This window comes from Amblyomma maculatum, chromosome 7 (genome assembly GCF_055883805.1).
Source record: "Amblyomma maculatum isolate TAMU_Amacu chromosome 7, ASM5588380v1, whole genome shotgun sequence".
NCBI lineage: Eukaryota > Metazoa > Arthropoda > Arachnida > Ixodida > Ixodidae > Amblyomma > Amblyomma maculatum.
The window spans coordinates 124,390,621-124,417,893 of NC_139350.1; the positions used below are offsets into that span (position 1 = coordinate 124,390,621).

The 27,273-nt window shown below is 47.8% G+C and overlaps 1 protein-coding gene across 1 annotated transcript; it reads left to right on the forward strand.

Moving 5' to 3' along the window:
* Positions 1-1,777: 1,777 nt before the first annotated feature.
* LOC146184661 (uncharacterized) lies at positions 1,778-5,796 on the forward strand. The gene is made up of 2 exons (XM_084608826.1): positions 1,778-2,000; positions 4,044-5,796. The coding sequence occupies exons 1-2, from the start codon at positions 1,989-1,991 to the stop codon at positions 4,296-4,298; spliced, it is 267 nt and encodes an 88-aa protein (XP_084464952.1). The 5' UTR covers positions 1,778-1,988; the 3' UTR covers positions 4,299-5,796.
* Positions 5,797-27,273: the final 21,477 nt, after the last annotated feature.

The following is a 27,273-nucleotide window of genomic DNA, read 5'->3' on the forward strand; positions in this document are numbered from 1 at the left end:
GAGACTGTTTTGAAAAGAAATGGCATCGTTCAAAGCGCAACCGGAAAGCATCAGGTCATATTTCATTTCTGCCAGAGTTAGAATCTACGATCTTTATTTCTTTGTTGACTTAGCGTAATAGAAACCGCGTTCCTGAAAATGTCACTAAAAAAATAAAAACCTAGGGTCACGTTCTTTGAAGTCCGCAGTATAACGGTAGCCTCATCTCATTGAAATTAAACATCAACATCAGTTTTGAGAAGAACTACTTATCTGGTCTCTTTATATTCAGTTACAGCGACCAACTGCAGAACAGTTCATGTTTGTACGGAAAGGGTTCTCTCAAATGTGTACTTATCTGCCAGTATTACAAACCAGTATTATACAGTGAAGGAAGAATGCTGAGGAGTGTTTTTGTTTCAATGTTCCTTGTTATTCTAGAGTATACATTGTCACTGATGTACTGTCGGCGGCAAAATTTCACAGGACGAGCGTGTGCGGGGAAAAAAAAATTATTGCGGAGTATAGTTGCATGGTCAAGCCATTCGAAGTGAACCAGAGCATAGCGGGATGTACATTTTATATATGCAGGCAACAATACCACGCGTCTGGGTCATTAGCCAGAGCTAGAAGAATTGTTTTCCTAGAACATGCGTCCCGTAAACGTTTGCTACCGAGTGCACATATTCGAGAGATATGCGTTTAGCTGCCTCTATATCCCGCTTAGAAGATTGTATACTTGATGCTGCTGCTTCGCAAATAAACTGCTACTACTTTAGCGGCGTAAGAAATTGCGATTGTTAATGCAGGTAAGGATAGTTGCTAACACATGCGAACTCTTTCGACGTTTCTTGTGGTTGCCATTAAACAATAGCACCTCGTCGATACAGATCAGGGCGCCATCCTGCAACTAAATCTAGCGTTTACACGTTTAAGCCTGAAGCTCCTGAATAGTCTGCCACGACAACGCATAATATACCTTGTTCAATATGCACTGGCTAAAGTAGTGCGCTAAACAATTAGTGCGCACCTCGTTCTAAAAGTGGCACGTGCTCATAAAAACAAGGAATTTTCTTTTTGCATATCACAGCCTCTTTGCAGCGCGCATATATGTACAGGTGCGAACAAATTTGAACGGAGCATGCTACTGTTTTCAAATATTTTTTCTCGCGTTGTTCAATTGAAACTGCCTGCTATGGCGTGTCTGCATGCAGTTAGTTGACCTTCTGATAGACTAAAGATGCTTCTTCATTTTCGATAGAGTTGGCGAGATTGCCATTAATTTGAACGGGACGTCGTGGTCCGTTCACTTGTACACGCACTTGTGCATTAATTTCAATCATGCCAAATAAAAGCAGGACAGGAAATTGCCAAAATTCAGCCGAGTAGAAATTAAATGGCGAGTAATGCGGGGAAACACAACGAAAACTAACACCGGGCGACGTGTAGCCGGGCGAAAAGGAGGAACAGCGTAGTCCAACCGCTAATTATAAACGCGAACCGCGCGTCGCTCCCGCGTGCCCGTTTGATTTGACTGCGGACAGGTTTGGGCTTTTCTGAGCGGCGGCGGCCCGGGCCAGGATGGAGGGCGGGTGGGACGCGATAACTAAGCGCGTACGATTACGCCGACCAAACGGCAGATAATTGCGCCGCTCGGTCGTACACGCGGAAGGCGGCAGTGAAAGTGTCCGAGGGGGCCTCGTGGAGAAAAAAGAAAAATGCGTAAGGCAGGACGCGACCAGCGTGGTCCAGCCGGAACCAAAGCCCTTTTATCGCTCCGTTTTGGCGGTCGGAAGGAAGAACGAACGCGCGCCACGCGTATCCTCTATCACCCTTTCACGGGCGGCCACGCCTCTCACCCGCTCAGGCGCAACAGAAGCGCCGCTTCCCCATCCAGAAGCCGCGTATATAAGGAACGGCGGCCCGCTAAAACTTCACTACCTGTGACCATCCTCGGCCCAAGAAATCGTTGGAGTGCACAATCTCGCAGCGAGACGCCAAGAGTCACCATGAACGCCGTGGTGAGTGCCCGTCTGTTCGCGGGCCGTGGTAGGGAGCGCGCTTGAGGTGCGAGAGATGCATGTATGTCGGGATCCCCCCCCTTTCTTTTTGTGATACAGGCTCGTTGGCACTCGCTAAGTTAGCTTTGCGTGTGCGAACGTGCTGTTGATTGGCAAACGTACTCTGGACTCCACTGCGCAAACTTGCGCCAAGTTTTCTTCCTTAGTTGCCCAATGAGCGTAAAGTTAGTGGTATAAAGCTTATATTTCTCAAACGAAAATGAGCAGGTCCGTCGTTGCTCGTCGTTAATATATCTTGAGATTTGCAGCAATAGAGTAATGCAGCTTTCGTTTATACGCGGAGGCATGATTTTGTATTTCCTATTACTGGCACAGCCTCGCTGTGTTCGAGGCTCTGCGAAGTGAAGCTAATGGAAACGGCCGGGAGTATAAAGAAAACGGCGCCGTCGAGTACAGCAACGTGCAGGTTGCTTTGCAACGACGTGCTCTGAAAGAGTGACAAAGCACTGCGTAGCGCTTGTTAGCCGAAAAAGCCGTTTCTGTGTGCACCATGCGTGACTGCATTTTGCTTGCCTCGACGAAAGACAGCCACGCTCTTGCACATCACCCAGAAACACGATTTGAAAGCTCCCGCTGAGGTTTCCCCACAAGGTTTACCGACTTGTTTCGGAGTCTAAGTCATGCATAGCGGTAACTTACCTTTTGCGCTGGTTATCGTCGTAGGCAGGACGATTATGGAAACTGTTCAAAAGCCCTTTGCAAAACATTTCTCGCGTTACAGCGGTGAACAAGCGATGGTCATTGTCGAACCCGTGCGCTTGCTTTGTAGCAGATTTGTAGAGATGCTGCTTGTCATGCAACAAAATTTCACAGCGAGGACAAAATGAGAACTGTTTAGTTTTATTCATAAGGCCTACTAGAGTAGATAACTATAAAAACCATTATTACGCATTATTTAGATGATCTTTGCTCCTCCTACATATGCCAATATGCAACTTCGCTGCATTTCATTCGGACGCGTACGCGTAATGTCAGCGGCCTATAATAGAGCCATTTGTTTAACCTACACCAGCTACACCAGTGTAGGGAATCTCCTATACCTACAACGGATTTTTGCTGCTCTTGTGTAGCTGGTGTAGAATAAAAAATTCGCCCTAACGGCCCAGTGAGGAAGTGTAGCCTGTTTAATATTCAATAGGTGGTTCAGCGCAGACCAGGAAATGTAGTCTACTCGCTATTGCATGTAGTACTCAGCAGGGCTTTAGTTGAACATTTAAGAGGTCTTTAAGAAAACTGTATTAGTTGTTCTATTTTGACTGATAACTACGCGTTCCGATCACAAACACGTTCTGTAAGTGAAAAACGAACATTCTTAAGCTGGAAAGTATAGAAATTGAAATGCAGTTATCACCACCACACGCCTTTTCTGTAACCAACGGTGGTGATATGAGATTTTTTTATTTGCTTTTTATCTCTGATGATAGGTTACGCAGCGCCTTGCGGTCGGTGAAAACAGTCGTTTTCATCATCAACATCCGTAGTTTTGTATCGAGTGGCGGGAGAAAAAATATTGCTCCCCGCCACGGTGGCGCAGTGGTTACGACGCCAACTATAATTTACCGCAGTATCCGGTTTCGTACCCGACCGCCGATGGCTGCGTTTTGATGGAGGCAAAACGGAGTGGCGTCCGTGTGCTGTGCGATGTCCGTGCACATTAAAGAACCGCAGGCGGTAGAATTTTCCGGAGTCCTCCTCTACGGCGGCGCTAATAGCTAGAGTACGTTAAATTCTACGTACCAAACCAAACCAGAAAATGTTGCATTTAAGCTAAAATGTTCTCACCAAAAAAAAAAAAAAAAAGAAAAAAGAGGAAAGAAAAGGCGTCTGCTAGTGCTACAAAAACCCAAATAATCGATGCTCACCAACAATGAAGTTTTGATGCAGTTGTCCCCCAGCGTCCATAAAAAACAAAATTTCGCACCCAAGCTGCTTCCCGCACCGACGTGCTGCCTGATTTCTTAGCTAGCATGTTCATGTTCGCAGATCGTTGCTCTTCTCTTGTGCGCCTGCGCCACCGTCGTCCTGGCCGGTGTCTTCGGTGGCCACGGCTTCGGGGGATATGGAGGCTTCGGCGGCTTCGAGGGCGGACACGGTTACTACAAGACTGTTCCCGGCCCTTCGTTCCTGGTCAAAACCGTGCACCATGTCAACAAGCTGCACCAGGGAGCGCACCTAGTCGGCGGACAACACGGCCACGGCGGCTACGGTGGCTACGGCTTCGGTGGCTTCAAGCACTGAGCTCAAGCAGAATGTTTAGGGAGTTAAGTTAAGCCCTCGCTCGCTACCCTGGGCTTTTTGCGCGTCTTCCTGTCTGCACGAGATGCGCAGAGTAGCAGGGATTCAGCCGCTGTCGGGCCTCCACGGGACGCGAACTTGTACATTCGCGTTTTATTGCGTCCCTGGTGAATTGCAGCAAACTTAAATGGCTTACACGCTCCTTTTTGGCCGCAAAAAGAGCAGGACACCGCGTTCTGCTGAGTTGCGGCCGTAGATTGTGTAGAGGCACGATGGCTGTACTCTGTGCCTTCGAAACAGCTTTACTATATCGAGCTGCTTTTTAAAGAGCTCTTCTTGGGCGACTGCCTAAGTCACGCGAATGTGAATATTTTGAGCTAGAAGTGTATACTCGACAGGCTGCCATGCAAAGTTGCTTCCTCGATGAACACACAAATATTTTTAGGCGAGTAAGTAACTGCCTTCGTCGCCTACCGCTTCCCTTATGACCTTCATTAGGGCCTCGAAATATGTTACTAGAAAGGTAGAAACGCGAATCGCGAAGGATGCCATTTCCGCAGAAGACGGGTGGAGAAATCTAACCACAGTTGCTTAGAAATGTCACTCTTCGCAGCACCAGCCGTCCACTTCGATTTACGTGCTATACAATGCGCCACCAATCAAGATGCACCGGGCATAGACTCCACGCCTACCCCTTGGTAGCAGCGATAAAGGGCCGCGGAGATGTGGCGTCCTTTAAGAAGGTTTGGAGCAACGACGTTTGCATCCTGATGCGCAGTCGCATTAAAAATCATCTGCGGCACGGAACCTGGGGTCAAAACTCTTTGAGGAGCAGTGCTAACGCTGCACAGATTTTAAGATGTGACGGCTCGAGCTGAAGACAAAAAGCGAAGAGCACTGCTCAGTGCTCCTGCCTTTTATGTCCCGGTTACCATGCAGGCCATCAAATTGCCACACACCGTAATGTGAACCCTATAGCCTCCGCTATCACACTGCATGTGGAACTGGGCGCTCTTGTAGCTATAATTGTTCCACCGACAAAAGGAACAAATAACGTCAGAGACAACTCCATGCGCGTAGCACAATAGAAGGGAGTCATAATTTGGCCTTTTTTATCATGTCTGTAACCCATTTGTAAATGTTGTTGCAGTGCTTCTGATGGCATCCTTTCGATTATCACGCACACATGATGGCAGTTTCAGTGCATTTTCTCACTGCGGGTCAAACTATGTCGGCGTGACTTGGCGTGGTAGTTTCTTAGTCACCGAAAACACATTACAGAAGCGTATTAGTTCGCGGCCTTAAATCCGCGATCAGGGCAGGCGTGCAATATATGACAGGTTAGAAGAAATGTGGCTGGATAAAGAACAAGAAACCACAATGTTTACTGCCTCTCCTGTGAAGCAGCGATAGCTGGATCGACCAAAGCGCCTGCAAAACGTTTCCTTGGTGCGAAAAATGAAATGTGTCTCGTCCTGCTTGGAATCTCAAATAAACAGTATACGCTGTAAACATTTGTGTGACTTTGCCTATTCCTCGCGCTAATAATAAAAAGAGCAGCTAACGATATATGCTTCTCTACTCAAAAGGATCCCAACGTTTACATGTCGCCACCGCTGCAGGTGCATTTTGTCCTTTTCAGCTGGTTTTCAGCATAATGAAGACTCTTCGAGGTTTTTTACACCTTCCAGTGAGCTCGAGAAGCTCATTCCTTTTGATTGACAAGCATGACGTACGAATATAGAGCAAGGAAATCTATGTGCACTGATTAAATATCCCGCTAATTCCCTCACTCGCTGCGAACAATTTTCGAAGAACTTACCCGCGATTAAATTCAGCATTTCGGGAGATGCCACAAAAAACGCATAAGTGACGTCGTTGCGATTCAAAGCAATACTCAAATTAGCAGCTGAGCTTCAAGGCGGCGATAGGTTTGGTTTTTAAAATGCCATAACTACCAGGAAGCAGGGGGTGTAATAGAGGTTTTCGGAAATGTCTACCAGCTAATGTTCTCTCAAGTGCACCGATATCGTACACTGCACACTGGCGCCTTGCTATTGGTAACACGTCTGATTGTTAATTTTGAAAATTAGTGAACGGAGCAGAAGCGTAAACAGACACCTTGGTTATATTTCGCCTGAATGACGAAGACTGTGTGTCGGACTTCAACACGAATAGAACTAGAAGAATAAATGACTGCACCCATACATTTACACTGCCTTCCTACGTGATTTAAAGGTGCCCCCTAATAATTTACGCCCGTTTCTCTCAACACGTGTGGTTGCTGTCCGGTATCAGGATATACCAATTTCGACCCCTGTTGCCGCCGGCTATCTACCGGTTTTCCTATGTGTTTAAGGTTCCCCCGGTATAGCGGTCGGATCTTCTGGGGTGAAAATACTTGAGAAAACTGTCATCGACCAAAAAGTTGTAAGAAGGAGGCGTAAGACGTATTGCGAAGCTTGTCTTAAAGATCAAAACGGTGCGGTGCGTAAACCGACTGCCCTCGTTAAGCGCTCCACGGCGTCCCGCCGCTTACGATCGAGAAGCAGGATGAAAGCGGTGCCCGCCAGTTTCTCGCTCGTGATGCAGATATGCTTGAATGAAGAAATGCAAAATTATTGCGAGTTCCGTGCTTAGTTTCGTTATGAGTTCTGCGTTTTGTTGCTTAGTACCGTTGCTTAGTTACCATTAGACGAAATCAAACTTTGGGGGTCAAGAGACCAAATACTGCGGGTGATCGACCGAAATTTGGGAGTAACCATAGAGTAGGACATGCTCAAATCAGTCTGGGCTCCAATTCTGTCCCATTCGTACGAAGTCCAATATTCTTGGTCCAGGAGGCCAAAGTTTCGGAGTGGCCCACCTAAATTTGCAAGTCATCACTCCGTTTTTCATGCTCAAATTAGTTTAGACATCAATTTTGGTCAAATTCGAACGAAGACAAATTTACAGGTTGCCAAATTCCGGAGATGGTCCACGTAAGTTTGGAGGTCACCCATTGAATGGTCCTACTGGAAATAGGTTACACGTCGGTATTGCTCAACTTCCGATGAGGTCAAAGTTTGGTAGTTCAGAGGGCCAAATTTTGGGCGTGCCCAATCCCCATTTAGAGGTCAGCAATGAATTATTGACCATGTTCGATTTAGGTTACGCATAAATTTTGGTCCAATTTTGACGAGGCTAAATTTTGTAGCTCCAGAGGGCCAAAGTTCAGAGGTGGCTCGCCCAAGTATAGAGGTCACCGCCGCGTTAGCTGTAGATGAACTAGGTTGGGTACCAAATTTGGTCAATTTACCTGGTTATTAGTGCGACCACACCCGAAAACAATTCCTGCGCATACGTTCTGTCCATGGCCTACGTCCAAAGCCTATTACGTTGAAATAGTTATTTAGCAATCAATCCAACGTTTCACAGACTTAGGCACTCCTATTTGCTCATATCTTTAACAAACTTAATTAATTACCCTTGTAATTAATGATCGACCATTTGTGCGGACACGATATGTCCACAGGCTCTATCCACTCCGCTTATAGGCAATGAATTGCTTTCGCAGTAAAGCTCTTTATACAAACCAATGATTCCTGAATTCAAGGAAAATCCCTTGCGTTAAATCTCAGAAAACTTTCAAGATTCGCCGCGATAACATCAGTCGAAGTACTGCAGTGTTCAGTGCTACTACGGTGCCAATGCTCGACGAGATCACGAGTGAAGCTGCGCAGCACTTTTAATGCAAGCATTTATGCAACACGACGCGAGTCATATGTCCGATCACGAAGGGTGAGCTTGCACATACATTGCGCCATGAAACTGCTTATGACAGAAACTTGTTATGTTGTGGGAGTTGATGCATCAACTCTCTAACGGCAAGGTCTCACGCGCGAACTACCACTGCAGTTCACAAAATGCACCCCCCTCCCCCCCCCCAAAAAAAAAAAAGAAAAACAAAAAAAAAAAACAAATGCAAGCAAGCCACCATGAGACATGAAAGATAGCATTACGTGTATGCGTTCAAACGCAATTAATCCCGCTCGTTGCATCATTAGCCAACAAGTCGCAGGACTAGAATTCGCGACGACAAATTTACAGACTTGATTCCCTGCTCGGCTACAGCTTTTTCTTTCCGAAACTTCGGCAATAGAAGGAGCGTATCCGCTCTTGCAGATGGCGTGTGCGACTCACTGGCATAGCAGGAAAGTAGCGATTCTGGAGAAAATGTTTAATTGCATGAGACAAGCATATGCCATATGTACAACCTGAAGGCCCATTAAATACTCCTCTGCTTGTAATAGTGTGAAAGTATAGGCATTTTAGTACAACAAAAGGTTAAGCTGCAAGAATGGCTTGGGACCCGTACTTTGAAATTCTAGACAAGTGCAGTTTTTCGACGGAAAGTTTATAGATGCAGTTCTTTAGCGCATCTTAATATTACTCCGTAGCAATGTATATAACCGCATTTAGCCCCTCGGGATGCTTGTAGTTTGTGCTATTTATTGTTTTTTTTTGGCAGTTCCTTGATTGAGTTCCAGCGCAGAAAAAGCATTCAAAACAGGATTTTGCTACACACTGGAAGGGTAGACTATCCCCATAAATATGTTCGTAAGATTATATTGCCGCATTCCCCAGCTGCTACAAATTTAAAGTGATGTCCACGATAGCTGAAGTCGATTTAATCAGGGCTTCCTTGTGTGTGCACAAAAGGATCAGCAGCAGCAGCAGCAGCACAGCCCTTGTCATACGCCATGGCCTAAAGGATCCCCCATTGCCGCTGTTGATGCGAATGGCGGATTCACACTATATAATAAAGGTTTAAATAATCTTGGCAGGTAAGGGTATCCACTGCAGCACCTAAACGAGAGGCCTCGTTACTCATGTGGTCGTATACCTTGTGCACATCCATGCCGAGAGCCACGGCCGCTCGATGGAAGCGCACTGGGTGCGGCCTGCTGCGTCACGCCGCCGTCAATGGGCAAGCACGTCCTTGGGGCGCCCGCTATTTCTGCTGAGGGCGCCACTGTTCGGGGACACGTCGCCGCCGGGGTCGCCGGCTCTGAGCGCGCGGTTTGCTTCCTTTCTGGACGCGTTCGCCTCGTGTCTGCGTTCAGTTCAGTTCAGTCTTTCAGTCGTGTCCGACTCTTCGTGACCCTATGGACCATGTCACGCCACGCTTTCCGGTCTCTCACTATCTTCCTAACATGGTGCGTGGTAAACGCAAACTTTTTAGTGTGCGTGTGTGCAAGCACGTTAACGTTGAGACGGGATGCGTTTGTTTTTTAAGGCGAAAGCCGCTCTAGGCTCACGGAGCGAAAATCTGTGCGCAGAAGCTGTGGCTGTAATCTGTGCACTGGTGTGTCAGTCGCAAAAGCGGACCTGCAAGGACGGAGATTAAGAATGAAAGTGATTGATGGTGATAGGTAGTCAATAAAAGTTATAAACAGACATTGATAGAGGTAATGACTAATGCTAATGACTAATAATGGTTAATAATGACTAAAACAATTTGTAATGACCGCAATTGATTAGAAATGAGTACAAGTGCTTAGCGATGTGTGGTAATGACTATAATAACTAGGCATGACTCATCATTACTGCTAATGACTGCGAAATGACCAATATGTGAAAGGATGACATGTAATGACCACTGATGATTCTAAATTAGTAACCTGCTTAGTTATGAGTGGTAAGGGCTACAATGACTACGCAGGCGGACTCATCATGACTTGGAAACGACCAATATATCAAACGACGACTTGAAATGACGAACTGTGACAAACGATGAGAGGCAAATGATAGGACAAGGGTAGGCTTTCGCCGTCCTCCGCTTATAGAGACATCTAAGAGACCCTCAAATTTTATCTGCTGAGCTCGCTTCAGACAAAGGCAGTAGCGAGGAGTGGAAATGCACTCGCTTCCTCTGAAATGAAAGTGGCGCTGAGGTTAAAAAGTCCAGATGCTGAAGCATAATACCCTATCAGCTGTCATTGAATTTGCTAGAAGAGACAGCAGATTGGACTTGTTGGTGATTAATTATAGGTTAACAGTGCAAACAACGTGACGGGAACACAGGAGAAGAGGACGGCACAACCATGCTAGTTGTGTCATCCTCTTTTCCTGTGTTCCCGTCACGTTGTTTAACCTATTTGGTTACCAGGGAGCTGGCCAGTGAACTAGGATTTTTAACGATGTGTTGTGAAGCAGATGAACACGATGAAGTAGCACCAGAAGCTTTTCTCGCAGTTTATGTTGCGAGGACATATCAGAAAACGGTACGAAGCGCTTTTTTTTTAATATAAGCATACAATTTGTTCTAAATTTTGCCGCGCGCTAGTCTGAGTGGCCTTGCAAGCAAAGGAGCCTGTGCATACAACATTTGTTTATGCTCTTGAGACTGTTTGAGTCGACGCGATAAACTGAAAAGCCACGTTCCACAGAAAATCCGGCGCCCGCTCTGTCGGCGGAAAGTCGGAAAAATACCTCTCTGGTAAGAGGCACGTTCGTTGGTGATATGGCCAGACACCTTTGGCGCAATGAGAACACGACATGTTCAATGTAGCAGGAGCTGCCAAATCAGAGAGAGTCAATAAGATGTAAGGGTGAAATGGAAATTATTCAAAGTGGGACCCTTAGATCCCAAGTCAGGCACACTATACTCCTATAGGGCACGTTCGTACGGCTTCAGTAAAGAGAGGCTTTATATAGCTATGTGTAGGGTGGTATTTCATATAATGCGGTGGCTTAAGGCTGCATTCTAATGATATGCGACAGAGGTAGCAATTACGGGATACGGTGAATAAGCTGGTAGCAAAGAGCGGGTACTCTAACGAGGCTCTGCAAGGAGATTTAGGAACCCCAAGTTTTGTTTATCACTACCAGGTTGCTGCTTAATTTATGCGATATTAGGTAATGGTTTTGAGGCGACATGTCTGCAGCAGGAAATATGAGTCGACTGGACCAGTTACAGGTTGATGAAAACCAAGGACAATGGAGGCTTGATGTACCCCGCAAAGGAAGTAATCAAGCTTTGTCAGCTTACGAGCACCTTCATTAACAGGATGATGAAGTCTTAAGAGGTCCGGTGAAGTAACAAGCTGTGTAAACTTTTGATTTCATCATTGTTTTCTCACACAGTACCCGCAGCTAATCTATGAAAACAATGATCGTGCCCATGCTGAGGCGCTATGCAAGATATTGTTAAGTTGCGGCACCCACTGATAGCGAGCTGAGCTGGAAATGTCAACTCAACAGTCGAGCGACATTTATGGCTATCGCATAAGCTCTCATGAAAGGTTTTTCCATCTGCGATTGGTAATTTTCTTCCTTTTTTGTGTGGCCACTTAATAAGCGTACTCGGCTGCTCGCTGAATCTCGGCTGCAGTTGTGCTCTGAAGCGTCAACATTGTTGAGATCGCTGCTAAGAGTTTCACAACAGGAACACTCGATGCGCGTTCTTCCATTGAAAATTACAAACCAGCAAAAATTGTACGGGTTTGCGAGAAGCCAATAAAAATACTAATAAAAGCTTTCGGCGCATATACGTAGCAGGCTTGAGGCAGACCGCCTCTATGAAGCGCGCTTAGTTCGGTCAAGCAAAATGCGGGAAGCCATGACGGATAGCCTTCTGGCGCAAAAATTTTAAGGTATCCAACTGAGTCGAAGATCCCAGGTTATCATGTAGATTTAACCTAATAAACATCTTCATATTTCCAACGTAACATTTGTCAGAATGAGATAGAAAGGTTGGTTACATGTCGCATTTTCACAGAGGTTGTTCACAGTAGGACAATATATTTTGATTGGATAGCGCTGTCAGCTTAGAACAGGTTGACATCATGTCACATTTTCACAGAGGTTGTTCACAGTAGGGCAATATATTTTTATTGGATAGCGCTGTCAGCTTAGAACAGGTTGATATCAATTTGTGTATAAAAGTTGTATGCAGGATTGAGTAAATGGTATGAAAATGACACACGGAATTCGCGACATAGTTAAGTGGTTATGCATTAGGCTACCATGGCAGCTGAACAGCTTGGAGTTGTTCACAGTAGGGTGAGATTTTCATGTGACAAACAACTTGATCCGAATGCAACATCACGGTAATGCGAACTCTCCAATCGAGTGGCCTTGACCCACCGTATACATCGTTGCCGAGCAAGCGCTAAGTGCTGACATGGTCACAGTAGACATGACAGTATATACTAATTCACGTTGCCAAATTGTGTGAAGCGGAGCTCTTATATTCTTAAAATAAAAGGCTTCTACCACGCCGACGGCTCCCTGAAAGCGCAGCCAGGCGCAGCCCTCCGCGTGCGGCTGTCCCCGAACGGTGGCGCCGCGGCGGTGGCGACGGGAAGTAGGCGCCTCCCGCCGGTTTCGGGCGACGTAGCAGGCCGCACCTAGTGCGCTTCCATCGAGCGGCCGTGCGGGAGCAGACCAGGGTATGCCCGTTTAGCCACCACTGAAGAGAGGTAGCCACTCCACATTCCAATAATTCCAACAATTTCCTCAAAGTAAGTGTCAGAGAAATTGGCACAAGCTTTTTTATATTGTCATGATCGAGGTTTGCCGAGTTTGCGGAGGGCGGTAATAGCTGCCGGCAGCCATTGTTCCTGTAGGTATTTCTCCTGAAAGCCAGGCACCGTTTAAAGATCCGAGAATGCCTCCTAAGGAATATTCCTTGGGAGTCACTGTCATACCATCAGGACCAGGAGCAGTCGTCAATTTTACTTGCTCTATTGATTCTAGAAATTCAACCAGCGTGAATGGAGACTGCATTCCAGAGATGGCATGAGCTCACGGGAGTTCCCCTGCATCGGGTGGAAATGTGAACGTGGCGGGAATAACAGGTATTTTAATTTTATAGTTAGGAAATAATACCTCCGTCATGTCAAACGCAGACTTCTGTCTTTCCCGGGCGCCAAGCAAGCACTACAAGTCAGGTTAGGAGATCGCCCATCACTTTCCATTTCCTGAAACTATTGCCTTGACAGGTGACGTTCTTGAAATCTGGTTGCGGCTGTCATCTGTCGGTGGCGAAGCTGGGATTCCTGGCATAAACTTCTATCCTGTTCATGTCCTACCTGTTGTCAAAACGCAGATTCCATCTCGGCCGTGGCGGCCACATTTCGTTGGAGGAGAAACGTAAGGCGCCTATGTCCTGTGCGATGTTAGCGCGCTTTAAAGGAACTACAGACTATGGAAACCCCCAGCGAATTTCACTGCAGCATCCTTCATAGCCGCGTCCCCTACGGGCGTTAAACTCTACAAAACAAAACAAACCAAACTTAGCCGGAAAAGGACCTGAGTGCCATGTGTTGCTGGGAGAAGAAATAGCGTTGAGTTTACCTCTGCAGACAGCCTCCATCGCTATTCGTTCGGGAAGGACAGGCCCTAAAGTCAGGTATGAGGGCTCTTTGCGTGGTTTGAAATGACAGAAAGAAGGAGCGGAAATAGGAGGCGCCAGAACGAAGCAAGCCTCCTGCGCGTCTAATACGCTCATTTTCACTTTTGTGTAAAAAACAAAAAAACAAAATGTGGATACGTCCGTGTTTGTGTGTGGGGGAAAGGTGGGGGGTTGATTTCTAGCGCTGAATGGCTCTATATAAAAGGAGTTTTTCTTCGTTTCAAAGAACTTCTATGAATCGTTTTGTCCACAGTTAAAAACTCTCCATTGGCACTTACCCACCGAAGCTGGTTTTAAGTATAACGTTAGCCAGCGAGTTGTAGGAAAGTATGCCAACGTAAATTAAAGGTTTGTACATTAAATTACATCCGCCGCTGCTGAGAGTTTGTTCCTAATGTAAAGAAGACAAAGAACAGAAAACGCTGCGGCATCGCCATCACCATCGCTTGTCTCCGGCGCCCATCTCGCTCGCGCTGAAGCTGTGCCCTGCGGCTGGTAATTCGATCCCTTGTGCCCAAAGTACTGCCAGCGCTAGACGTTCCAACCAACCATTAAATCCACATTACACTTGGTGGAGGTCAATCTGAAGTTCCCTGTACCCATCTCGCCCTGGAACTTCGCAGCAGAACATTGACTGCCCCAATGACGGAGCTGACTTCATTGCACCTGCCTCCGCCCGTCACCTGCACAGGTGCGCTCCGTCAACGGGACCCGACTACCTTCAGCGGAAGCAGCGATGACGACGTCGACGATTGGCTGACCACTTACGAACGGGTCAGCCGTCACAATAACTGGGACGACAACCGTAAGCTCAACAATGTCATCTTTTACTTGAGCGACGTCGCTAACCTGTGGTTTCGAAACCACGAGTCGGACTTTTCCACCTGGGCGAATTTCAAGACTAAATTTTCTGATGTCTTTGGCCGCCCCGCCGTCCGAAAACTCCGCGCGGAACAGTGTCTTCGATCGCGACTACAGCTGCCCGGTGAAACGTTCACCAGTTATATTGAGGACATTGTTGATTTGTGTCGCCGCGTTGACCCGACCATGACCGAGGCCGTTAAGATACGTCATGTCCTCACAGGAATTGATGCCGGCGCTTTCAACATGCTTATCGCCAAAGGCCCCAATACGGTCAAGGAAATATACGACCTCTGTCAAAGCTACGACGAACTCCGCAAGGAGCGTGCTTTGATTCGCCAGCCTGATGCATCACTCGCTGGATTAGCCGCGGAGAGGGAGTCATCTAGCCTCTCTGAAGACATCAAGGCTTTTATACGTCAGGAGGTCGCGCGCCAACTGTCCCTACAGCCATATGTTAAGGAGTCGTCAACAACTGGCCTTGTTCCGGAGCTTCGCCATGCAATCCAGCAGCATGTCTCTGAAGTCCTCCCTAACCCTGTTCCTCAATCAGCTCCGGTCGCACTCTCAATGCCGTTACTCACGCCCACAGTTTCATCCTCCGGCGTTGCGCCACTGAGCTACGCTCCAGCATTCGCGCCGGCTCCTCCTCAAGTATTGCGTCGCACGTATGCCGAAGTCACTTCAAGTCCACCGCCTGAGCCAGCATATGCCTATGCTTCGCCCCCCATGCGGTCCGCACCAACAGCCTTCGCTCCCCCCTTGCGTCAGACACCATCTCCATGGCGCACTGCAGACAACAGGCCTATTTGCTACCACTGCGGCATCCCCGGACACACTACACGCTACTGCCGGCGCCGAATAAATATGGCCTTTGCTGCACGGCCTGCGCCACCTTATTTGGCCCCCCAGTTCCCAGTCCCATCGGGTCCTCCAACAGCACCCCCTGAACCTCCGGACTTCCGCCCTCGTCGTTCGCCATCACCACGTCGCCGCTCCATTTCGCCAATGCGCCGACGACCCGCTACCCAGCCGGAAAACTAACCGCCGCAGTTCGCGAGGCACGAACTGCGTATCCGACCGAATTTCAAAGTCCTCGTCTTAATCCCGCGAATGTTATTCCTGTCATCGTTGAAGGTGTTCATACTCTTGCGCTCGTCGACACCGATGCCGCTGTATCAGTTATCAGCCAAAAACTCTGCCGCTCCATCCGAAAGGTGACTACGCCTCTCGAGGGACTATCGCTTCGTACCGCATCCGCTCACAGCATACAGCCGACAGCTATCTGCACTGCTCGCGTCGTCATTGCTGCAGCCTTGTACATCATCGAATTCGTCGTTCTCCCCACATGTTCTCATGACGTCATTCTTGGCTGGGATTTCCTGTCCCAGCATCGTGCTATCATTGACTGCGCCAGTCCTCAAGTAGAGCTCATTGAATCGAGTGATGCACCGTCTGATGCCCTGCTCCACGAGCCGTGTCCTCGTTTTGCGACCAAACTCCTCGTAGCACATGACACAACCATCCCACCCGTTAGCGCTGTTCTGGTTCCCCTCACTGCCTCTTTTACCACCGCCGCGACAGTCCTCTTTGTGCCCTCTAACGTTGTCTGCCGCCGCCGCCACTTACCGCTGCCGTTTGCCGTCCTTGACATGAAAAACGGCGCTAGCACACTTCTGGTAGCCAATCCTCTTCCGTCTCCCGCTATGTTGATCGAAGGGGAGTGCCTCGGCCGCATCGAGCCCGTGGACCTTCTGTTCACCTTTGATGATGTGTCATTCCCTGTTTGCCAAGTTGACGCCTTGACTCCAACTCGTGTGGCTTCAGATCCGCTACAGCGGGACCTTTTTGACCATTCCGTGGACAGCGCTCTAGAACCGCGCCACCGCGAGCAACTTCTCGACCTTCTACACCAATTCCGCGCCTCCTTCGACATTCCGCAATCTTCCTTGGGCCGCACGACGACCGTTTCCCACCTCATCGACACTGGCGCTCACCCACCTCTCCATCAGCGGCCGTATCGGGTGTCCCCGACTGAGCGCCGTGTTATTGCCCAACAAGTCGATGACATGCTGCAACGCGGAGTAATTAGAGAATCCTGTAGCCCATGGTCGTCTCCTGTGGTTCTAGTTAAAAAGAAGGATGGCTCCATACGATTTTGTGTTGATTATCGCCGCCTCAACAAAATCACTCGTCGTGATGTGTACCCCCTCCCACGAATCGACGATGCCCTAGACTGTTTGGAAGGCGCAGAATTCTTTTCCTCACTCGATTTACGCTCCGGGTATTGGCAGGTGCCCATGGCAGAGGCGGATCGTCCTAATACCGCCTTTATTACTCCAGACGGACTATACGAATTTAATGTTATGCCATTCGGACTCTGTAACGCCCCAGCCACATTTGAAAGAATGATGGACACTGTACTGCGCGGCCTGAAATGGAACATCTGTTTATGCTACCTCGATGATATCGTCGTCTTTTCAACCGACTTCCCGACCCACCTGACTCGACTTCGCCAGGTCTTCACCTGCCTAACCCGCGCCGGTCTTCAACTCAACCTCAAAAAGTGCCGCTTTGGTGCCCGCCAGCTCACAATAGTCGGACATGTTGTGTGTAAAGATGGAGTTCTGCCTGATCCTGAGAAGCTGCGCGCCGTCGCTGACTTTCCGAAACCGACCACTTTGAAACAACTGCGAAGCTTCGTGGGCCTCTGCTCGTACTTTCGTCGTTTTGTTCGGAATTTCGCAACCATCATAGCCCCCCTTACACAGCTCTTGAAAGGCACCCCTAACCTTTCCTCTTGGTCGCCAGCCTGCGATGATGCATTCGCGACACTGCGCAATGTTCTGACGTCACCCCCAATCCTTCGCCATTACGACCCTACTGCACCTACAGAACTTCACACCGATGCCAGTGGTGTCGGCCTCGGCGCCGTCCTCGCCCAGCGCAAGCCTGGCTTCTCCGAATACGTTGTCGCCTACGCAAGCCGTGCTCTTACCAAAGCCGAGTCCAACTACTCCGTTACCGAAAAGGAGTGCTTAGCAATCGTGTGGGCTGTAACGAAGTTCCGCCCTTACTTATACGGCCACTCCTTCGAGGTAGTTACAGATCATCACGCTCTCTGCTGGCTCGCGTCTCTCAAGGATCCGTCTGGCCGTCTCGGGCGCTGGGCTCTCAGGCTTCAGGAATACGACATCCGTGTAGTGTACCGCTCTGGCCGCAAGCACTCTGACGCCGACGCTCTTTCTCGGTCACCGGTGCGCTCGCCTAACTCATCGTCCCCTCCTCAAGCACTCTTGTCAGCACTCACCATTGAGGATATGCCTTTCGAGCAACGACAAGATCCTTGGGTTTCTAACCTGCTGGATATCCTTGGCACTACTTCCGCGGCTACACATCCTCGGGCACTCCGCCGACAGGCCTCCCATTTCGCCATTCGCGACGGCCTTCTGTACCGCAGGAACTACAACTCAGACGGCAGAACGTGGCTTCTTGTCATTCCGCGCCACCTCCGCTCCGAGGTTTGTGCCCACCATCACATTGACCCTCAAAGCGCTCATGCCGGCGTCCTCAAAACCTATGATCGAATTCGTCAGAGGTACTACTGGCGGGGAATGTACAATTTCGTACGGCGCTACATTCGCTCTTGTACCGCCTGTCAACAACGCAAGATTCCTCGCCACCCCGCTGGCCCTCTCCAGCCTTTACCTTGTCCAGCTCGCCCGTTTGATCGCGTGGGAATCGACCTTTATGGTCCGCTACCATGCACGGCCGCTGGTAGTCGATGGGTCATCGTCGCAGTCGATCACCTGACCCGTTACGCCGAGACTGCTGCACTTTCCGCGGCGACAGCCCGAGAGGTAGCCCATTTTCTTCTACACCACTTCATTCTTCGACACGGCGCCCCTCGCGAGCTACTGAGTGACAGAGGTCGTGTCTTTCTTCCCGAAGTAGTTCAAGAGCTCCTGTCGTCTTGCAAATCGATACATCGGGCTACAACCGCGTACCACCCACAAACAAACGGCCTCACGGAGCGCTTCAACCATACGCTTGGGGACATGCTCGCAATGTATGTTACATCTGAATCGGGAAGCTCCAACTGGGACCAGGTACTGCCATTCATAACGTTCGCGTACAACACAGCCACCCAAGCAACAACTGGGTTTTCGCCCTTCTTTCTCTTATATGGCCGTGAACCATCTTGTACTCTGGACACAATTTTGCCATACCATCCAGATGCCTCTGAGTACAGTGCCTTGTCAGATATTGCACAGAAGGCCGAGGAATGCCGTCACCTAGCTCGCACGTTTACCTCCAACACTCAAGGCTATCGCAAAGATCAGCATGATACCGATACCCCTGCTCCCACGTTCCTGGCCGACAGCTTCGTTTGGCTATGCGTTCCTGCCACCAACAAACTAGACACCAAATACCACGGACCTTATCGTGTCTTGGAACGCACATCCCCTGTGAACTACGTCATCGAGCCAGTCACCCCTTCTTCCGACCACCGCCGTCGCGGCCGCGAGGTTGTCCACGTTAGCCGCCTCAAGCCATATTACAACCCTCTGGTCGTCTCTTCTCCCTGAGTCGCCAGGATGGCGACTTCTTCACGCGGGGGAAATGTAAAGAAGACAAAGAACAGAAAACGCTGCGGCATCGCCATCACCATCGCTTGTCTCCGGCGCCCATCTCGCTCGCGCTGAAGCTGTGCCCTGCGGCTGGTAATTCGATCCCGTGTGCCCAAAGTACTGCCAGCGCTAGACGTTCCAACCAACCATTAAATCCACATTACACTAAAAATAATTTTGCCTTTTCAATCGGCCTCCATTTTTGAAATATTAGACAGTTTTCTCTTAAATACGCGATATAGAGAGTGGCGGAAATTAGAGGTCGCGTTTAACGTCATAGATTGTTGAAAAGAACAATAAAAAAAACATGAAAGTGGAATGCGGAACGTAGTGCGAGTGCTTGTAAGTAATAAGGATGTGTTACAGATGTATCAACAAAACAGATTTATCAACAATTGATTTAAGGAAAAAAAAATAATGGGATATAAAGCACCATCCTGAAAAGGGAGACGCAAAAAGCATGGTGAATTGAGATGATCAAAAGGACGAATAATTTGAACGAGCGGTCAACCGGCCTCAATCCGAGCAAATGCGATATAGCATTATTCTTTTATTCGGTAATTTGTTCCAATCTCTTTTTATTCAATTTAGTTTCCATTGCGTTTCACTCTCTAATCCGTTTCAGCTCCGTTTTCATTGTTTTTCAGTCAACAGTATATTCCAATTCTCATTTCATTCTTGTCATATTTCTATTCGTAATTGCTTCTGTTCTACACAATTTAAACCAAAGCTTTTTAATATTACTAGATGCGAAACTTTCCATAGGTTCCATGTATAAAAAAGAAAAAAGAAACGGTGGTTTTGGTAGTGACAGCGTCCGCGGCCACTAAAGGAACATGTGCCTAAATTAGAAACTCAGATTTTTGATAAATAAACAACCACCTTGAATATAAATATTTTCAAGAGTTTCAGGAGCAAAAATTCTTAAAAATAAAAGCCGTATATAGAGGTAATTAAGGTGGACAAAAAAAAAAGAGATGATTTCAATGATTTATTCATTCATAAACCTTTATTCATAAGGATGACCTGAGGCCTAGAGGGGAAGGCGGGGGTGGGTTAGGTGAGGTTGAGGGCCCCAGACTCCGACATGAAGTCTAGCAGGGCACTAAGCTTGCGCTTGGCATTAGTTTTGGGGGCAGTCCAGTCTTCGTAAGTCTGGTGAGCAGATGTGTCGCGGGCGCGGAGGCTAGCCGTGCCAGGACAGGTCCAGATCAAGTGTTGCAGGTCAACGGAGTCAGCAGGGCAGTTGGGGCAGCTGATCTTGGCTCGGCGCCATTGACTCAGGATGTCCGGTGTGTACGCTGCACCGGCTTGCGCCTTGTGAGTTAGAACTTGAGCAGGACGAGAGAGGCGGGAAGGGATCGGAGGAGTAATATCGGGGACAAGGTCCCGCAACAAACCCCTCCGTTCATGTTTAAGCCGCGTGGTGACAGAGTCCGGTATGATGAAGGAGATGAGAGAACAGTAAGAGTGGTCCGAGTTGGACGGGCCCAAATCATGGCTATGCCGGCGGTCTTCCTCTAGCTGCGCGCCAGCGGCCTCGTGGGCCGTCCTGTTCCCGGTTCCCTGTGCGTGATGATATAGGGCGGCGTCGGCATAAATGGGGAGACCGATGGGCTGGTCTTGTGTATCAATTATGTGGCGTTGTCGGTGATTTCTTCCAGGCCCTTTGGTGTCGGTTGGAAGGGGTTTTGGATTCGTTACCAATGTTTCTGTCCATAGTGCTGTAAGATGGTCCAATATGGGCAAGTGAAGGTTTGCTTCGTCAAAGATTCGGGTATGGAGGGGGAGGGGGGTGCCCGTTGGGTGTGTGTCGCAGGCGAGTTTCATGATTGGCTCGATGCGTAGCAATAAGTGCATCCACTGGTGGGAGTTGAGCGAATCTGTGAAGCTCCGTGATGCGCATGTGTGCGGGTAGACCAGTTTTAACTCTCAAGGCAGAGTTATAAAGTAAGCCAAGTGTCTTGTAATTGGCTGCGGTCAAGACAAAGTAAGGGGCACCTTAGCGGAGCTTAGCGAGCAAAATAGCGACAGCGATGATGGCAGTAGCAGAAAGCTTTTATTGACCACTTCTAGATGGCGGACAATTCATAGCCATCTGAAAAGTTCGTACTAAACTTGTCACTTTTTGGAACGGAATTTACCAACTAGTACGATCCAAAAGCTCTGCTTCAAAGAGCTTTCAGACGAGAGCTTCACGCAGACAATGATACTGCTGCACCTGAAGCTGACGACGTACCACTTTCGCCGTGTTGGCGTCCCCTAAAGCTGTCTCAATGAAATTAGGTTGCTAAAAGCTGCTCTGAAAGTGCTGATAAGGTTCCACCCCTGCGAGGTTACCGGAATGAAGAAGGCTCATACGAAATGAGTTGTCAAGTTCATTATCGCAAGGTGTACGTGCCATAGTATAAGGATTTTCTTTATGAGACATGGTTGCCGCGTGCAAGGGAAGGCTTTTTTTTTTTGTTTTGTTTTTTTGCCAAGTTTCATGAAGCTTACGATTTCAAACTGCAGCCGTCACCGCAGGCTTGATAAGTCTTAGCTGCGAATGGAGACGTCTAACAGCAGGCGCATCTTCTGTCTTAACATGAGAAGTGCACAGGTAGGCATGAACGGCCCCGCCGACACATGTAATGGGTCACAAGCGGAGCTTGTGTGTGTGTGTGTGTGTGTGTGTGTGTGTGTGTGTGTGTGTGTGTGTGTGTGTGTGTGTGTGTGTGTGTGTGTGTGTGTGTGTGTGTGTGTGTGTGTGTGTGTGTGTGTGTGTGTGTGTGTGTGTGTGTGTGTGTGTGTGTGTGTGTGTGTGTGTGTGTGTGTGTGTGTGTGTGTGTGTGTGTGTGTGTGTGTGTGTGTGTGTGTGCGTGCGTGCGTGCGTGCGTGCGTGCGTGTGCGCGCGTGTGTGTGCGTGTGAGACAGAGAGAGAAGGTCAATGCAAACGCCACTCATGCAAGGAGGGCCCCCTGGGCGTCTCCATATTGCTCGCTGGGCTGTTGTGTGCGCCTGACGTCAGTACGGTGTAGGCGGCAGTGGAACCGGTTTGCAACAGAGAGGAGGTATTTTGACCTCGCCCGGCTTCACTGGTTTCAAGTAGTCGGTGTATGTAGGCATGCAAAGCTGCGAATGGCTTGCAACTTTCATCGTCTTCGGTAACGACATGCGGTCGCGACAAACCCGCGCTAAGTTCCTGGAAATGTCCCTCGCGAAAACGTATTGAGATCAGACAAGTCCCGCTTCACTCATTTTGGTTCGCGCAGTTTTGAGGATTTTTTTTTTCAGTAAATATGACCCAACAAAAAACATAAACTGAAAATTATAATGTTAATATTAGCATCATTATTGATGTCATTATCCTCAATAAATATTCTGTAATAACATGGAACTTTATGATTTTTATCGCCAACTTTAACTGCTCCATCTCTAGTGTTTAATAGCTACTTATGAATTTTTGCCGACGCTACACTGCGCGTGAATATTTAAGGAATTTTTTTAGCAATAACTTCTTTCCAACCAAACCGAGAGCGGTATATTTTTGAACTTGCTTCTGGGAACAAGGCGCCTCAGATGCCGAAGTTTAACTTTATATGTTCATGCACTTGTTTTGACCTCCAGTCCACTGAACGGGAAGACAGCTGATTTGCGTCATCATTGGGCTTGGGGTGGGCACCTGAATACGTTTGGGCACACTTTGATACGTTTGGGGCACTCACACCTTCTTCAGTTGCGGAATTGGGGTGGACGACCAGTGTTGTCGCACAGGGTGCTAAGCCGCCAATCGGAAGCGACATTTGGTCCAATGTTTGTGGGGATGCTGTGGAGTAATTACTTATTAGCATCAAACGCTGTCATACGGTCACAAAGGCGAGCAAAGTGACTTCGTAGGTGAAGACTTCGTCATGGAGCCGAATTACGGTACTCGACCTAAAGTTATAGAACGTGATGGCATAAGCGCTTTGCTAGACTGGTGTAGCTGGTGTGGGTTACAAAATTTACCGACGATTACGTTACTTCCTAATGCAAAATTTGAGCGCTGCTCATCAGCTGTTTCACCTTTTCGATAGATTGAGGCAAATATTTCGAGCAAGACTTGTATGTACAATTCAGACTTATTTTAATTTTTCACACATATTCCTTCAAGAAACACACTAACAGTTCTTGACACAGCTTTTGAATAGTACCAGTTGCGAAACTCCGTTTCATAAAGTGGTTCGATTTTGCACGCATTTTTTAGGGTGCTTATGAATTGTCGCGTCATCTGGGAAAGGTCAATAAAAACGTTTTACAATTGCCGTCATTGCATTTCAGAAATCAATTTTTCTCTCTTCTTTCCCATCTTAATTAACTGTACGGCTATTATTTTTAAGAAGTTTGCTACTGCAAGTCTTCAAACAATTTTCTTTTCCATGGTGGTTGCGCATTTATCAGAAATCTGAAAGTTTGCAATATAGACGCAGTTTCCTTTAATGGCCGCGGGCGCCGCCACCATTCGTATACACCCGAATTCAGACCAATCGAAACCACCGTTTTTGATACATCGGCCCTGTGGGAGGTTTCGCAACTGGTAGTATTGAGGAGCTCTGGTTCTTAACTGTCATGAAGGAAGCTTTATGGTTGGAGAAATTAAGAGAGCAATTAAGTTATCGGGAGGTTGCTGGATGCAGCGCGCGGGCCCAACGTTGCGCGGCGAATTAGAGATAGCAGCGGCTGACTGATGCCGCTGACGTCGCTAGCGAGTCAAGAAAACGTGGCTCTGCGTTTCGGCTGGGAATGCACGCACCGTGATCCGCTGATACTAGAGAGATTTAGCTTACCGTGATCCGCGGTCCGCCACCGTGACTTTCTACCGCGGTGGGCGGGGCGCTCAAGCTGATTGGTCCCGACTCGGCAGGTCTGTGTGCCGACATCCAGTATGTGGCGTGGCGTCAAGAGGGGTCTGGGCATGCGCAGCGGAACACGCGGTGGCGAATCACGGTAAGCTAAAACTAGAGAGATTTAGCTTACTGGAGACGTATGACGCCTGCCGGAGGCGTACAGACGTAGACGTATCGGACGCCTACTGCGCATGCGTGAAAACTGCAGATACGTACAGGCGCTAGAGACGTACTCCGGAGACGTATGCCGCGTGACGTCCAGCTTGCCGTAATCTCGCGAGATCTCACGTGATTTTGAGCAGCCATGGAGCCAAACCGCCAAGCTAAGCCAAGCGCCGATGGGATGGTGGTACGAGTGCTTGTAGAGTGCTGCTGTGCGCAACGGGCCACATAGTTCTCCCGTTTTCACATAGTTTTCCCAAGCATCGCGAACGAAAAAAAAAAAGGTATGGCGTCATCAAATGCTGCAATACCCTTGCCGTGCCAAGAAAACATCATGCGCAATCGTTTCAGTGCGGCGGACGACCAGCAAGTAGCTCGAGATCGCCACCATCCTGTACATACACTGTACAGCGCAGGGAGAAGGCGCCGTCGAAAGAAGTTGCAACGATTTCTAGGGATCCGCCGACGGCGAACGAGCGCTCGCTCCGCTGAACAATGAAGGCGTTCGCAAAGGCCTTTGCAAGCCATCCAGCGTCAGAAAAAAATAATGATTCTGGTAAGTCACTACCCACTACCTTCTCTGTTCAGACGATCGGACTGGACAGCGGACTGTCCGAGCGGAACAATTAGTTATCATATCTGACGAAAACGGCACTTTCGAGTATCTCGGAATGGCAGTGGCTCGGCGCCTGCCGATCGCGTGCGCTCCGAGTAGGAGTGGTGGTGGATGGTGCTTTCCCACGATACATACGGCCCGTCCGTCTGAACACCGCCTAGTCGATTGCTGGGGAATAGCAGCACAAAGTAAAAAGCCACTTACGTTGTGCGAATTAGATACATGATATTTCAGCATTTTTGCTAAGCATGGCTCGAGTTGCATAATATAATGCACGTCGTGTAGCTGCTTTTGTTTACATGTGCATTTAAATGTGCACAGCCACCAGGAGCCACAATAAATGAAAATTGTTTGCAAGATGATTTGCTTTATCTTCTCAGACAATTATCTGGCACCATTAGCTAACAGCACATGCTGAATGCAGTGCCAAAGCCAAATATTGCAAGAGGTCTTTTCATTTTTCTTTTTGCTCCAAGCTTATGAACTTGTGTCCCTGTGTCAGCACGTGAAATGAAGTGCGCCAATATTTTATGCTGTTGGACAAAACATTCAGGCACTGGAAGTCCTATGTGCATTTACAAGTCGCAGAGGCTGAACTGGTTTGCTCATTATGTTATAAAAACACCTGAAAATTAAAAAAAGGATCCTTGTTAAGGACCATTGCATTGAATGAAGGCAACAGTGTCTGCCTCGTGGCACTTTTCTAGTGTCCTGGCGCAACTTTCAGCTGCACAATTAGATCCTGTATTATGTTGGCAAGTTAATTACCAATCATCTGTGTCTCATATGGTTATTCCCTTTCAGATGAAAATGAGCCTGCAAGTGCCTGAATGACATGGTGCCCAGAGAAACTCATGATGATGAAAGCAATCATGACAACTCCCTGGATAGTAAGCGACAACACTTCTTATATTACTTTCTTCAATGTTCTTGTTGAACATGTTACAGCTATTTACAAAGCACTGCAATGTTCTGTCTTGATTCTCTTACTGCAGTGTACAAGGTGTAGCCAGAGTGCTAAAGTAAGCTCGTGCATCTATCATTAAAGTGTTACGCTCCAACTATACACACTGTTGTGTATGTGCTGAAAAACAGCCCAAGATCTCATGGCTGCAGAAATAATTATTTCTTTCATTTGTTTGCTTGCTTCCATGGCACAGTCACAAGTCTGCGCAGTGTGGAGCCGCTGCCGTCAACACCAGGCCTGATCAGTGCCACTGAGGAGTGAGGACATATTTATGTTATTTTGAGCAGCACCAATTTGTAAAAAGTTTTATTTATCTCAATGCCTTAACAACTTACTAAAGTTTAAAACTCAAGACTGCTTAGTACAACTGCATTAGAACCAAGTTGTTAGCTTTTGCATTCATGCCAAAACTATGCACGGACCAGCAGCAGCAACAGTGCATTATACAAAATGCAAAGGTCTATGAAAGCAGCGATAAATGAAATAAATGAGTAGGAAAACAAATTATTCACAAATTTTCATGTTCATGGTGCACACTCACGAGACCATCGCAATGCTTTGTGCATTGTTATGCTTGTCTCAGATTGTTTTGAATCTACCCTTCATTTGGTGGCATGACATGAGTCTTCGGTTTGAGAGAAGAATGACGTTTCGAAGATGACAGAACAAAAACAATGAAATTTGATTGCACTTCTGCAGACTTATGTACATACTTCAAAGGTCTTAGCAGCAAAATGTCAAAAGCAAGTTCATAGCAATGATAGACTATAGAGCCTCTTGCCAAGGGCCAGAATTGTCTTTTTTTTTTGCTCCACAAAAAACCTTTAAACAATCAATCCAGCTCTCTCACAGTACTTTGGCCAATAAAACACGGCACATCTCTCCGGGTCAACCAGCCAGTCAATAAAACAGTATTGGTAAGCAATGTTCCTGCAGTCAGACCTTAGGAACAGGCGAGGAGACATAGAAACTCCCTTTTTCACTTCGATAGCGTAGCAATAGCCAAACGAGAAGTCTGTCTGCCAGAAAAACACAGGGCATGTCTGATGTCACACACAGCGGATCAAAACAGCATCTGTAGAACTCAACTCCTAATGGATCAGTGTAATGGTTTTATGGCCATGTCCCTTCTCCCAAACAGCCACCGTATCTTCCTGTGCGGTGTGCCCTCAGGCACCCCTCTCCAGAATGTATTCATCATCGGGCAAAGCATGGGAAGTTCCCACATGCTTTTTTCTTTTTGCGGCTTCACACTCTTATGTGGTGTTTGCCTGGACGCGTGATGCATTTCCAGCTCTTAGGTCATCGCAGCATGCTGCTGTGCATGTGCATAATCAACGCAAAAGCTCAGAAGTAATATTTTATGGCAACATTTCTACCACAATTACCCATCTGGTGCATTTTATTTATCCTCAAGAAAAGGATGGCAAAATTATATTATTGTTTACTCCACCCTCCACTGTGATCTTAATG